The following is a 14,201-nucleotide window of genomic DNA, read 5'->3' as shown; positions in this document are numbered from 1 at the left end:
AACGTCAGACTCTCTATAATATGTATAATACCAAAAAGTAACTAATATGAATACAACACTCAAGGTTAGCGTTTGTTAATACTCTCCTATTGTGGGAGGCCTGGTACTGTACTATATAACGTACCTGCTACAGAGAACGATAAGGCAATACAAACAATGTCACACGTAGGTAGCTATGCTCATTTTTGACCCCAAGGTCATTCAGTTGATCTATTTACATTGGAGACAAAGTCGGAAATCCTTCTCAGTCGTGTGCCGTATTTTTCTCAACCTCTGTAGCGTCTCCGGCTGTCTCTCCATCCTCCTTCGACCTTCTCTTCTCCATCAGTTCCACAACGCCGTACGTTGCCATGGAGACGATGAGCAGGGCCAGGAGGATGCCGATCTTGACGTCAGCGCAGAGGTACCCACCGTATGCAAATGAGATGGTGTAACTGACGGCGCCCCAGAAACCGTCCATGGGGAAGGCGACCTCCTGTTGTCCCGGGAACAGCACGCCGTACAGGGCTGGGGTGGCGGGAAGAATGGCGTCAACAAGGCAAGGTAGCTAAACCGGGCGTTTTTGTACTACCCTAATGTATTGAATTTCAATGTGGGTCAAACAATCCGACCGATCGACCGACCGACCGATTGACCTGTCCCCCCACCGACGCAATGACCGACAGAACGACTGACTGGCCGACCAACATAGCTAGCAACTACAAAAGCACAACACAAGAAAACAAACAAACAAACAAACAAACAAACAAAAAATAAAACAAGCAAAACATATTATCAGTATTTTTGCAATGGGTTCATTAATGTTATTGTGTCGATACGTCCCACTTCTGTCTATACCGGGGCTTCGGTACATGCGAGAGTGAGAGCCAGGGTAAACAAAAGAAGATGGCACGTGCACCCAGGCTATACTTTCTGACTGACAGAAGTACTTTAGATGTGTGAAAACCTACAGTTGATCTGTGTCTGCCAGATGCCGTCCGCCACACCCCACAGCCCGGCGTGCACGAAGAACAGGACGGTCAGGGAAGGGTGCGGTTTCACCGTCAACATCTCAATCATCAGGGCCAGGTTCAGCACGGCGGCTGTACCGAAAAGGACCTGTCTGGAACCAGAAAACAAAGGCAAGTTGTTTGAATTTTTACATGAACAACTCGCCTTAAACATAGTTTTTGCATATTTATAGCTATCAAAAATCTATCAATTGGTTTGTCCATCAGGTTTACTACAGAAGCCTAGCTCTTTCTAATTCAAATACCTTTTGGAAATTACTGTAGAGGAAATTACTGTACTAAAGTTTTGATGTGTATCCCCTTCCCACCATAGCTCAGTTATATAGAAATTAGCAAAGTTTCTTTTCTTGTTTGGGGACAATTTCACCTTGGTATCCATTTCCTCAGCCTGCCCACCAGGAGCGCACTGATGGCGTCACACACGCCGAAACAGATCATGACCCAGCCGATCCAGTGGATACCCAGGGTACAGCCCACAAACGCCTGTGTTAAGAGAGATAAGAAAAGCAGACATTTGTTAGTTTCAAAATACTGCACATCTAGGAGATAACGTGGTACCTACTTATTAAATAACAATACTTGTTTGTAGATAGCAGGGATAGCACATAGTCACATATGATAATACAATTATACAATGTTATGAACCGAAAGAGGTGCTCTTTTTGGCACATACTTTATAGTGAAGAGTATGGCTGCTGTAAAGTACATAAACTCTAATGGTTCTATATTTAACGCCCTATGAAAGTCTCATGTATTACCTGTGTAAAGATGGCGACATTAACACCCTGTTCCATGGTGCCGTACATGATGAGCGGGATGAGCAGCATCATCCTCTTCTCCCGAAACATGAACTTCCACGCAGCCAGGAACCTCTCACAGAGATGTCTGCAGTCAGGTGACGTCTCATCTTCACCATCCTCACTGCCACCAGCCTGCCCATCGTGTGTATGTGATGGATCGTCGCCTCCTCCGCACGGTTTGCATGTCTTCAAGCACGAGAAGAGTCCCTTCCCCGCCTCCTTATCGGCAAACAGAGCCATCAGTAGTACAGCTAGGATACCGCAGGCCAGGTAGATGCTGATGAGAGTCACGCGCAGACTGTAGGGCGGTATGACGAGGTTTCCCCCGCCGCCCCCAGGACAGTTGGCCGCGCCGCAGGACGAGACGTTAGCCGCGGATGGAGCGCCCTGGTCCGCCGCTCCTTGCTGCAGGACGAGGGAGGAGATCAGGTTCCCCCAGACCTGAGACGTCTGGAAGATGCAGAAGAAGATACCGAAGAACATGGAGATAGCGGCTGCCTTGTCCTGACCAGTCACCGCAGCGTAGCGGGTAGCCAGCCGTGTCAGGTACGCCCCGTTGGCGGCCCAAAGGCAGGCTGCCCCCACCCCGAGGAGAATTGATGCGGGAATCACGGTGTAAAACTCGGACCAGTAGTTCGCAATAGTGAAGATCATATACGTGACCATGGACCCGGTGATGGTCCACTTCAGTCCCAGGTACCGCATGGCTACGGGAGCGAGGAACGGGCCGGCGGGGATGAGGGTTCCGTAGATGACGGCGAGAGATGTCAGGCCGAGGTTGCGGGCTCTGTTGATGCTGCTCTGGAGGTTCTGCAGCGACTGGTACGCAGTGAAGAGGAGAAGGAAGCCGAAACACTGAACGAGGAGGTTGATTATGATCCGCCTTTTGGTTGCCGATACGTCGTCTGGAGACAGTGCCAAGGTTTTGATATCATGACTGTCCTCTTGAGCATCTGCATCCAGAGGCACGGGCTGCAGTTCTCCCCCTGTCGGGGAGAGGGCGGTAGACATTTTGGTGAGGTGATTGGCAGAAAGCGCAGGGATTTCTGGAGGCGAATCACTGGCGAAGGACGCCTTCCTGGTCATTGTAAGATCAGAGAGATCTAAAGCACCATTGCAGACACCTAGAGGCGGAATAGATTGCACTTAGATGATAGAAATCACTTATGTTTTCTCGTTGATGATTGGGCCTCTTGTTTATTACTGATTGCACACAGGTTCATTTCATTTCATTTATTTATTTTACCAGCAGAATACACTCAGGCCAGGTTACATAAAAAAACTGTTTTTCAGGTAGTGCTGGGCATACAATACAAATAGTTATTCATCACCATTGATAATAAACTTCAGCAGCCGTACCCATTATAGACTCAATAACCACAAGCGTAGCTCTTACAAAACAAAATTCCAACACATTGCACGGTCTCTATTTGTCGCCACTTTTGTTGTTGTAGCATATCCGTGTACTTTCTTATCAGTTAGTCTCTGTTTACACTGCATATGTGTGGGCTCTGAGAGGTTATAGACTTCGAAATTCACAAGCACTGGACATTTTATGACGCCGCAAGCGATCGATAGTTTCCTCCGACATTGTTTACTTATATCAGCTCATCAAAGATAGTACAAAAACCACAAGAGTCATGCAAATGCATAAAAGTCATACAAGTGTGCCGTCAGCATCGTTCTGGAAGAAACGTAAACATTGCCTTGCAATAGTTCTACGATATGTAGTTCCTTTGATTGGAATACTTCTATAAAGAACGAAGATGATGTGGATAGATTAGTAAACAGAATGGTCATCTTCAGGCTTAGGAGCAACTTTTCAAGAGTGTACCATTGGAAAATGTCTTTTCAGTTTTATCTTGTCAATGCAAGTTGAAACGTCACCAACCTTCAAGGTGTTGTCTCTTCTTCCCCATGCTTCTTCGATGGATGGTATTCCGCTGAGAAAAAGTCTAAAACTCGCAGGTTGCCGAGAAAGATTTATTGTACAAGTGTTGTCATCCGCGGTGCCTTTTGTGTTTGTCACCCCCGGTGTGCCCCCAGAGGTCAGGTAGGGTTTAAGCGGTGGTACCGCCGCGAAAGGTGCGCTGAGACGATAATAAGTAACTCATTGGCTAACAGGTATACAATGAGATGCCTACACAAAAGTTTGGCTCGAAGTTGATGAGTGCTTGCAGAAAAAGGGAGGTGTGTTGCCACATGCACATAACTATCTGCAGTTTTTCAGTCGTATGATTAGATTGTGATGTGCTGGCCATGTATATAGATAGTGACATATCAAGTGACAGTCCCCTCCCCCAAACTCATTGTTGGAGGAAAATTAAAGGAATTGTGTGAAGTCCTAGCGGGTTTTGTCCTCCTCCTACTGACTCATGCGGATATGAAATGCATTGCAGCTGATTTAGCCAGGAACACTTAAGAACTCCCGATTTGGGTATACACTGCTGAAATCCAGTAGGATCAAACTTCGCTTTCTTTATGGATACTTAAAGGCATTCAAATCCAAGATGCAGTAAAAGGTCACTTGGGGTGATCGCAATTGTTTTCAGTATTAGAGTGCAAAAAATGAAACAAACAAAACAGTGCACATTTCTATTCTGTATTCAAATCAGGGAAACATGGGTATCCAATGTAAAACAATAAACTATACGGTGAGAAAATTAATAGGATTAAGATTTGGGAATCACCTACGCTTCACGCCTTTATTCTCATTTTATGATAACTAGAAATCTGAATGCATTGATCATCAAATATTATAATCTTCCACCTCCTTATTTACAACAATATTGCAATTGAATACAATCAAAATGTATCATTTACAAAGTGTGATATAGCTCTCATCATTAAGCTAACAGGTGGTAAAGAGAATGATAGCAATCGTCGATATATCAAATCATGAAAAGCTTAAACTTTTAGTACATGTTTACAAAATACTTAACATGGTTTATTCAACATCAAAATAGTGCCATTCCAAATATATTGATGTGAGAAAGTGAATGTCTTCTACTCATTGATCATCACCATGCACACAAATCAACATTTGCTCTGTGATAGACTTATTCATATATCACTTTTTCATTAAAGGCTTGATTTCATTTAGTAACTGTTCACAGTTCACAAAAATACACTTTATAAGGTCTATTAAATCCCAAATTGATACCATACCAAATACAAGACATGCGACTGTCTTCTGCTCATAGATCCTTACTACCATTTCAGGTCATTTGTGCAGAAGCTAATGATATGAAATAGATAGAACTGTCCATGGAACTGTGAAAGGAGTAAATCTACTACGTTTACTCGCGAATGTAACCTTTAAAATTTCTTGACTGTTCTGTACCATATGCAGGAAAGCAGTAGACTGGGTGCCTTCCTCCGTAGTTTCCACCGGCTTCCTGTCGCTGGTATCCAACGACATTAGGAGAGCCGACGGAAACTATGCCAAGGGTCTGTGCGGCTGCCATTCGGCGCCACAAGGTGACCTCAATACGACTTTCCCCAACCGAAGTTAGGTACCCATTCACACCTGGGTGGAGTGAGGAAAGTCGTGTAAAGTGCCTTTCCCAAGGGCACAACGTCGGGGCGCATGTTCAGACATGCCCCGGGTACGACTCGGAATCGAACCCGGGTCTCCCCGGTTCATAGTCGATTGCTCTAACCACTACACCACCCGACGCCACATCTTGTGAACAAGTCAACGGATCAAAGTAGTTTGAACACGTATGAAAAAAGATTACGGAAGATTCAACCTGGTCCGATACACCAATTTACAGTTTTTCGATCTTCAAGATCTCTCAACTACTTTTTCATTTCATAAAAACAGCATTTTTTCCTATTTATACTTGCTGACAGCGATGATTAAGAACCTTTCCCCGACCCCCAACCAACCAAGGTTGGCTGAAGTTCGGGTGCAGTCTGACTAGATGTGGGCCACCCCTACCATTCTATACGAATTGAACCGACATTGAGTTAAATTTGACCATTGCTGACCTATTCTTAAACACTAGCCAACTACCTGCCAACCATGACCGAAACATTCCGCCTAAATGTTTTAAACATTTTGAAACATTCTGCTGGCAAAGTCGAACAGTAGCCGACCTCGACGAACAACAGCCAACCAAAGCCGACCTTACTTCCGACCTACTCCCAACCATGGCTGGAGGGGGTTCGGTAGTGTTCTGGAGAACATATTCAACAATGTGTGGCAGGAGCTTAAGAAAAATTATAGTTCCAATTAATCAGCAAACCGGCTTACAAATTTGTTCACCCGCTCACCATGTTCACTGCAGCGTAGAGCTGATCCTCATCGTCTTCGAACACATCATATTTGATCAGCCAATCTTTCAACAAATTCCTCACCCCTTCTGGCCCTACTATACCTCTGCTCTCTAAGTCATCAGCGCTGTCCACAAGCTCCGTGAAGAGGATGTTGGCGGGGTCGATGTTTAGATGCTTCACGTAGTCCTCCCTGTAAGCATCTGTAGTCTCCTTGTCCTAACAAGTAATAGGTTCAAGGGTTATCTTGTGTAGAAGCTATCCGCCGTACATGTTTCCAGTCTGACAAAGAGGAACAATACTCAAACGTGTCGATTCTTAACTGGTGGTCGGTATGTAGCTCTAGTACCATTCATGGTAATGCATGTTATCTGGTTACGATGGTACGGCAATGTCAAAACGAAATGGAAAGTACGGGGAAGTACATATTGATGCATACCTTAAGTGCTACCTTGTACAGGCCACAGTGGCTGATGCAAAGGAGAATGGTACAGTTAAAACGGCCCGCCAGGACACGAGCTTTCTCCAGCTGTGTGACGTGATCCGTGCTGGCGTCCCCTTGAAACGGCATGACGAGGATGAGGATGCTCGACAGCCCCCCGCAGCTGTTAGCCAGGTTGGCAACTTGTTTGTCGATTGCTGTCGTGCCTGGGAAGTCTATGATCTAAACAAACAATGCACAAATTTGCGCCTTGATGAATCAAGAATCAAACAAGTAAACTATTCAAATATGATCGTTTCAAATATTGCAAGACTTCTTACCACCATTCTATCCGTTCCCCTTGCCTTGTAAAGCCTTGGGACTGTGGTATGAACTCTGTACCCCTTCTCCGGTACGGCTACATCCCATACCTTCTCGATGAGCGTGGATTTACCAGCATTCTGTGGTCCAAACAGGCCAACGAAACAGGACCTTCGCAGGTGTTGGCGAATCTCAAACAGGTCACAAGCCATCTGACAGCGACGCAGAGCCTCTTTCTGTGACTTTTTTGTTGCATTTTGCAGCTTCTTGGAACCTTTGAATGGTTTATGTTTCAATATCTCATCTGTATCTTTGTTCAGAAACTCGAGACCCTAAATACAGCAAAAGCACATAGCAACAAAGTGTGTTAGAATCCTAAATTAGCTGTGACTGTCAGAAAGATAACCAACAGAGCAGTGGAAAGTCATGATGTACTAATATTTGCTACTTGCTTCTGTTATTAACGCATGGTGGCATTGAAAAGGTGCACTTAGGTGCACCTGTTCCACAATGCCCAATGCCTCCATGTATATTATGTATGTGGTCAATCGTAATAAATAAATAAACGCTAGTGAGAAACCGCAAAACAAAAGTAACAAGCTAATTACATAATTGAAGATCCTTTATCTATCTTACGGTTAACATGCAAATAGGCATAAAATGAATATAAATGATTTTGCCACCTCGTATCGCTACTTTGAGTAGACTTTGACTTGATGCGCATTTAGAGAGTTATGGCCTTTGTTAGAAATTATATCGCCGTAAACAAAAGCTAACCTTGTATTTCTTGTACAGGGCGCGTTCCAAGTTATACACCGTTCCATCATCGGTGCCGCAGCTCACTTCCCGCTTGTTCGGTGGTTCTGGGAGTTCCTGTATCAGCATTCTAAAAGTCATAAGGGTAACAAATTTCCTCGTATTAATCCATATCGTCGAAACTTCGTGCTGATATACCTGTCCCTATTGTCCTCTCTACTTTGGGAAAGACTAAAACTCTTACATTAACATGCATTAATATATGCAAATAACTTGATCAATGTCTAACCTGAGGACAGCTTGGTAGTTTTGCTCTCCCTTACTGAAGTACCAAATAGCAGCACCGACAGCGGCACCAGCCGCACCGACAGCACCGGCAGCAGCGACACCACCGGCGGCACCGGAAGCACCGGCAGCGACAGCGGCACCGGCAACACCGGCAGGGCCGGCAGCGGCACCACCGGCAGCAGCGGCACCGGCAACGGCAGCGGCACCGCCTGCCTCACCGGCAGCAGCTGCCGCTATAAAGGGTCCAGGGGCAGCGACAGCGGCACCCGCTGATCCAACCATAAGGACAGCTCCTCCTGTAGCTGGATCATTAAGATGTACATGTATAAACATTGTCTATTGCTTGTCAGTGGAGTGGACATGTCAATCGTAGAAACACTTTTATCGCAAATACATTCTATGCAGCTCTGTGTTATAAACGAAAAGCCAACGTTTAGCCATACTGATTAAGTATAAAGGGAATCCATTAAATGCCATGAGCGGGAAGAGAAGTCAATTTTGGTGTGATATCTCAAGAACTCATTTATGCAAAGCATTTGTTCTGAGGCAAAAAAAATGTCATAGCCTGACCGACAGAGAATACGGCATTCTCTGTAGGACATGCCGTCATTACCTGCAACAACAACACAAGCAATGGTCACCAGCCCTTTGAGGGATGTTAGCCATTCTAACAGTGACGAAGGGTACTCCACTTTCAAGTATTGACCGAATTCTTCTAAGATTTCCTTTGCCACTTGGTCCAAGGATTTGGTGTCCAGGTCGTTTAGTGTCCTTGCTTTGTGAATTATGTCACGAAGCCTCACCACGTCTTTCCCTATAAATAAACGTAATAAATTATAGACACCATATTCAAACAGTTTATATGCTCTGAGTCTTCAAATACCCGTTGTATCTTTGAAAAGCTATTTAGCCTATCAAATGTTTTTAAAACTGATGTAAGGATGGTGCGCGTCTTTTTATTAAATGTTCAGTACGTACGTACTTATTTTTAAGAGAATTCTCCGGCTACGCATTGGGTCTGTTCTATAGTTCCCTATAAATCTGTGCGAAGAATATGTTTTGAAGATATCGAAAAAGTGTTTCAGTTCTACTGCTAATAGCAAGTATGGTTTGGAGCAATATGACAACATGACACAAAGATGGTAAGATGTAAGTACTTACCTTCCCTCACTAATTTCCTCTGACCATCCAGACGATTTAGAAGCTTCAATACAACATTTGACTCCATCGCAACCTTTCTGTTTGATGCCAGCAAGACATTGGACAGACTTTGCCTAATAGCTTTGACGAGGACGGCTGGTTTCAGGTGGTCAACAGAAGATTCCGACAGTGTTAGGCCTCTTGCTTCCTGAATTATGACACAGTACAGGAATCCTTCGACTTGTAAGATATTGACTTTGGTTAGAATAGCAACTTCAAATGGCTAAACAGTACTTGCAATTACATTTGGAGACTGCGCTGTGATGCCATGGTAGGAATGAATATGCACTATATCATGCCCAATGTAGGCTATCGTGAAAGGGCATTGGGAAGGTGAAAATTAATGTTCAGTGCGTGTGACAAAAGTAAAAATTATCATGATCACAGCGATAGGATCAGTCGATTAGTTGTTTCCCATACTTGCTTTATTTGACAGACGTCTTCTGTAAAAATTATTCTATAGTGCTCACCAATGAACAAACATGGACCCAATGTACAACAATGTGCAAGCATATAGCGAAACAAACACTTTCTAATGAGACGGACAGCTAGCTTTAGTGGCTTACCTTTATCATCGCCGGTTCGATCTGTATGTCTGTTACATCAAAATGTGTCGTGATGTGGACCTTTGGTACGCCATCGAACGGTATGCCCTCTTCCAGCTCACACTCCAAAGTAACCTCGTCATCATTGACATCCATCTGGATGCTCTTCTGTAGATCAGCAGGGATTCCTTTACCGAAAAAAAGTTGAAAAACCTACATTCTTTGTGTACACATCAACTTTCCCCTGAATAAATGTCACTAATTATCCTGTTTTATATTGACTTGGATCATCTAGAATTGACTATATCACTTTATTTTATCACAACACCAATGCACAGTTCTGTACCTGTGAAAGGAGTTTCCCCCAAAACAAAGAAGTCGAGATGTTTTCCATTAATCCTCATTCGGAGTTTCTTCTGTTTTCGAGAGCCCTCGGGACCTATTGAGTGTAAAAACAAGTCAATGGAAACTAAAGTAAGCAACAACATTTGGTTTGGTTGATGATGCTACCTTGTATGCCGTTAAAAGACTTTCTGTTCCATTGTTTCTTTAACCCTATGTAACATATACAAGTAAAAAGGATACCCATACAAAACGAGTATAGGAACTTACTTAGCACTTATACACTTAAAGTAATCAAGAAATCAGGTTACAGATACTAAAAATGAGTTATCATGATAAGTTAAAGTGACATTTCAAGTTCGATAATTCCTAATCGAGATGCAGGTGATTACATGGCATCATCACTTGGAAACATGTAGTTTTGTATGTTGTGCAACTTGCCTATGATAGTCAAAGAGACAGCTTCGATGGTCAACACAAACGGATTGTACTGCACCACTTCCCCGGCTCTTGCAGCTTCGCGCTTGACAGGAAATTCCGTTCGACCTCCCTGCGATGTAGTCTTGGGGTAGACAGATGCATATTCACTGATCTTGTGCTCATTTAGTTTGCTCACTGGAATAGATACAACACATGGCAGTCATATATGATGTATGATAGCAGGTTTCCAAAGCGCATGTAGCTAATGTTTTGATGACGCAAGATGTATTAAATGGAATTTCAATATACATTTCAAATTGTCTAAAAGATATGATATATATATATATCGTGTGAATACAAGTAGGCAAAATTGCATCCTTAATATATAAATATGCTTATATATAAGTTAAGTTATATATAAATATGCAGAAATTATGAAAGTTTTTATCGGAAAAACTGCTACATTTAATTTAGAAGACACTTACTGGAAAACTCCGATTTCCAAGTCTCTCCCATGGCCTGGAGGACGTCCTCTGCAGCCTCTATGTAGGACACATGCCACTGGTTCTTCTGCCCTTCGCCTGGAGGTCTGTAGTGGGTGATGAGCATGTACCATCCCAGAGGGGTGTACTGCAGGGTGTCATCCAACGCTTTCATGTGACTTCTTACCGACTGGCTGATGTCTTCGAGGTACGTCGGGAGTTGGTCCACCGTAGCGAAGGCTGTAGCCGCGGTGGCAATAGCTTGGCCGCCGATGCTGATGTATGAGAGTGCCTGTAAACTCATCTTTAGAATCGGCAAGGTCCCATTAACGATCCTCTGGACCTTCAATGAACAAATGCAAAGTCAGACATAAACATGCAAGCCATCAGAAAGTCGATCATTTTAGCAACATAGAAAGCAAATGTTGAGTCCGGAAGCATTTTGTCTAATTGTCTTATTGGGTCTTGCTTTAAACACTGTGATATTATAACCTTGATTATATTACCGTAAACGTATGAATTTGTGTTTACCGTTATGTGTTGATGACATACCTTCTTTGTTCCCACCTCTGCAGCGCATTGGAATGCCTCCGCCAACTGAAGCAACCGCGGTACAGGGTCGTTCTGGTTGACTATGGTCAGGAGGTTGTCGGACAACTCGTGCTTTTCTGCGTACTTGCGCATTTCGCGATCACCAAAGAACGGGGCTCCGATAGCGATGGACACGACCTTATTTGTGTCACGACCGCATCTTGTCAGGTCGGCAAGCATGTTGAGGGTGACAATGTGAGCCACTGCACCTCCCATGCTGTGCCCACACACAACGATACGCGCGCAGTCGTCGGCACCCCTACTATACACGTACTTACGCAGAATAGGGTCGACGGGAAAACAGGAGGCCAACTTCAGGAAGCCGGCGTGACACTTCCCGCCCATGGCAGACTCGCCGTGCGTGCCAGCCGACCCCTGCCAGATAGACAGATCTGACAGTATGTCTTCATAGCTTTGTGTTCCTAAAAAGATAATTTTCAATGTGGAAATAACAGAGAAATCATAAACTTTAATTTGCTTTTCAAATCGTATGGACTGAAATAAAAACATATGGACTGGAATAAAAACAATATTTCAACCATACCTATGGTATGGACTGAAATAACAATATACTCCATCCATATCTATGGTATGGACTAAAATATAAATACCTATACCACCTATAATTAAGTATTTGCACCTTAAGCCCGCATTCATAAGGCAAATTCTTATCGTTCATCCTATACGAAATGTCTGCACAATATGTATTCTAAACGGTGTCACAAAACGCAATACATGTACATTGATTAAACTGAAATATTGCAACAGATACGCATAAATCATATACCTGCAAATTAATCTGATTAAATTTCGTATAACCAATGCTTTAACGTATTTGCATCATGGTTGAAATGTGCACACGTGAGTGATGTTCGCAGAGGTATTGTATATGTCAGGGTAGAAGGTCAGAACTTCCACCCTGACATATACTATGTTTGATTAATGATCCTTTGCCTCAGGAATACGTCACAGTTTTCCCCTTCTTTACTACTAATTTCTTACCTCTAAATGCTATGAACAGCTCGTCCTTATCGTCCGTCTCGGCCAGCATGTAGGTCAGTCTCCCGTACCTGGACACGCAGACTTCCCCGAAGTTGTGCAGACAGAGGTTCTCTGGTTTGTTGAGAAACTGTACGACCTTCTCCGGTCCGTCCTGGTAGATGGCCTGACAGCACATCATGGCCCGCTGGATGTCGTCCATGCCGAGTTTGTTGGACAGACAAGGTGGCATGGCCGAGGTTGGCGCTTTCTTAGATTGCCCATCTGTAAATCCATCATTAAATCGTACTGTTCACATAATACCTTACTGCCTTACAGAAAGTTGTACGAGGAGCCCAATTCAAATGATTACATGAAGTAATCTGTGAAGCATTTACCTGACTGGACAGTTGAGAACTCGTACTCAGCCCCCGGCTCCAGGTCCGAGTACGGTTCCTCGGGGCTCCCCTCGGCGAACACGGCTTCCTGTGTGTCCGCGTCCGTTCTCGTCAGGTGCTTCGGAGGCTCCCTCAGCCCGAACACCAGCACAAGTCGGGCCGGTGTGGCATGTTTCAGCTGCAGAACCATGCGTGTTCCGCTGTCAGTGTGCACAAACGTCGCCTTTTCTGTCATGTTCTGGAAAAGGAAGCCAGTAGATTTACATGTCTGGCACTAACAAGGCAGCAGTACACAGTTTTCGCCTTATGAGGATTTCTATAGTAAAGGAGCCCAAAGTGAGACTATTCGACGCTATAAGATTTAGAAGAGAATAAGCTTGTGGAGGGGAAACCTTTTACACGAACGTCACCAAAAACATAACATTTCTTGATAGATGCAATCATGCTAATCAGATCTACATCGTATAAAATCAAATTAGGTTATCATATTCACCCTCAAATGACAATCTTATCTTAACAAACACCAAACAACATTTCATCATACATAGTACAACTAGATTTTCAAGACCTCATACCTTTGGCAAATGATGTTAACTTTTATGGCTGATGATTCATAGATTATTCCCCCTGATTATGCAAATAGATCCTCATTTGCATGACATATCAGTTGATCATATTCCCCACCAAAAGACATCATTCAAACAAATTAAAAATTTTGTTTTTGCACTTGATCATGACCTTTAAAATTTTGATCGCTTTAAAGCATCGATTCATCTGAACACGAACCCTGGTACTGCTCTCAGAAATGATACAATACCAACTTGTCATGGTTCGTGTATATATATATAAAACTCTAACTGTAACCAACCACCCAAAACAATACTAGAATAGAGCGTTCCTTCCCAGATATAGATATTTGCGGTTCAATATGGCGCAGGTAGAAGGGTAACTAACTAGAACAACCGGTTCGCTGTGCATATTTGGCAGCCTAAGGACAACTGTCCTTATTTCAAGGGAACGTCATGTAGAATTCTAGAATGACATATGAATATGACAGTACTTCAACATCGGCCTTTCCTTCAGGTTATCCCAGTTAAAACAACTAAATACTACTTACCACAGATGTGCTATGCCGGAACTGGTTTTCAGTTATTTACCTTATTTGCCTCACCTAGCAAAACCCTGGGGGCTGGTCGTTTTCGTCGATGAGGAGGGTCTAGTATAGTAGGGAGAATGGATATGCTGATCTATGGACTGGCAACTTCTGCTAAACGCCATCCTGCAGTTTTCGACATACCTCTGGCTTCTCGTATCGTTGGACTATTAACTAAGGCAATGCTGCTCACTTGTAAATGAAAACGAGAAATCCCC

General features: G+C 43.7%; 1 protein-coding gene across 1 annotated transcript; it reads right to left on the bottom strand.

Moving 5' to 3' along the window:
* Positions 1-148: 148 nt before the first annotated feature.
* On the bottom strand, positions 149-12,700 carry LOC109481058. Its single transcript, XM_019783532.1, has 17 exons — positions 12,457-12,700; positions 11,416-11,876; positions 10,867-11,206; positions 10,403-10,576; positions 9,966-10,058; positions 9,641-9,807; positions 9,036-9,222; positions 8,324-8,688; positions 7,910-8,107; positions 7,608-7,703; positions 6,851-7,162; positions 6,528-6,752; positions 6,118-6,307; positions 1,769-2,937; positions 1,378-1,493; positions 951-1,102; positions 149-507 (listed from the first exon to the last, which is right to left on the bottom strand). The coding sequence occupies exons 1-17, from the start codon at positions 12,683-12,685 to the stop codon at positions 245-247; spliced, it is 4,737 nt and encodes a 1,578-aa protein (XP_019639091.1). The 5' UTR covers positions 12,686-12,700; the 3' UTR covers positions 149-244.
* Between the last annotated feature and the right edge of the window lie 1,501 nt (positions 12,701-14,201).

Source organism: Branchiostoma belcheri, unplaced genomic scaffold (assembly GCF_001625305.1).
Source record: "Branchiostoma belcheri isolate BF01 breed outbred unplaced genomic scaffold, Haploidv18h27 scaffold54, whole genome shotgun sequence".
NCBI classification, from domain to species: domain Eukaryota; kingdom Metazoa; phylum Chordata; class Leptocardii; order Amphioxiformes; family Branchiostomatidae; genus Branchiostoma; species Branchiostoma belcheri.
Note: the sequence above shows the minus strand (reverse complement) of the source record. Positions and strands in the feature narration are given on the sequence as shown.

Excerpts from the sequence above, each read along its gene's own strand:
- LOC109481058 (XM_019783532.1), bottom strand. The coding sequence starts at position 12,685 with ATGCCACCTTGTCTGTCCAACAAACTCGGCATGGACGACATCCAGCGG. Across the intron at positions 10,059-10,402 it reads TGTCTCTTTGACTATCATAG|GTCCCGAGGGCTCTCGAAAA; the intron begins GCAAGTTGCACA and ends TACACTCAATAG. Across the intron at positions 2,938-6,117 it reads TGATGTGTTCGAAGACGATG|TAGGTGTCTGCAATGGTGCT; the intron begins AGGATCAGCTCT and ends CTATTCCGCCTC.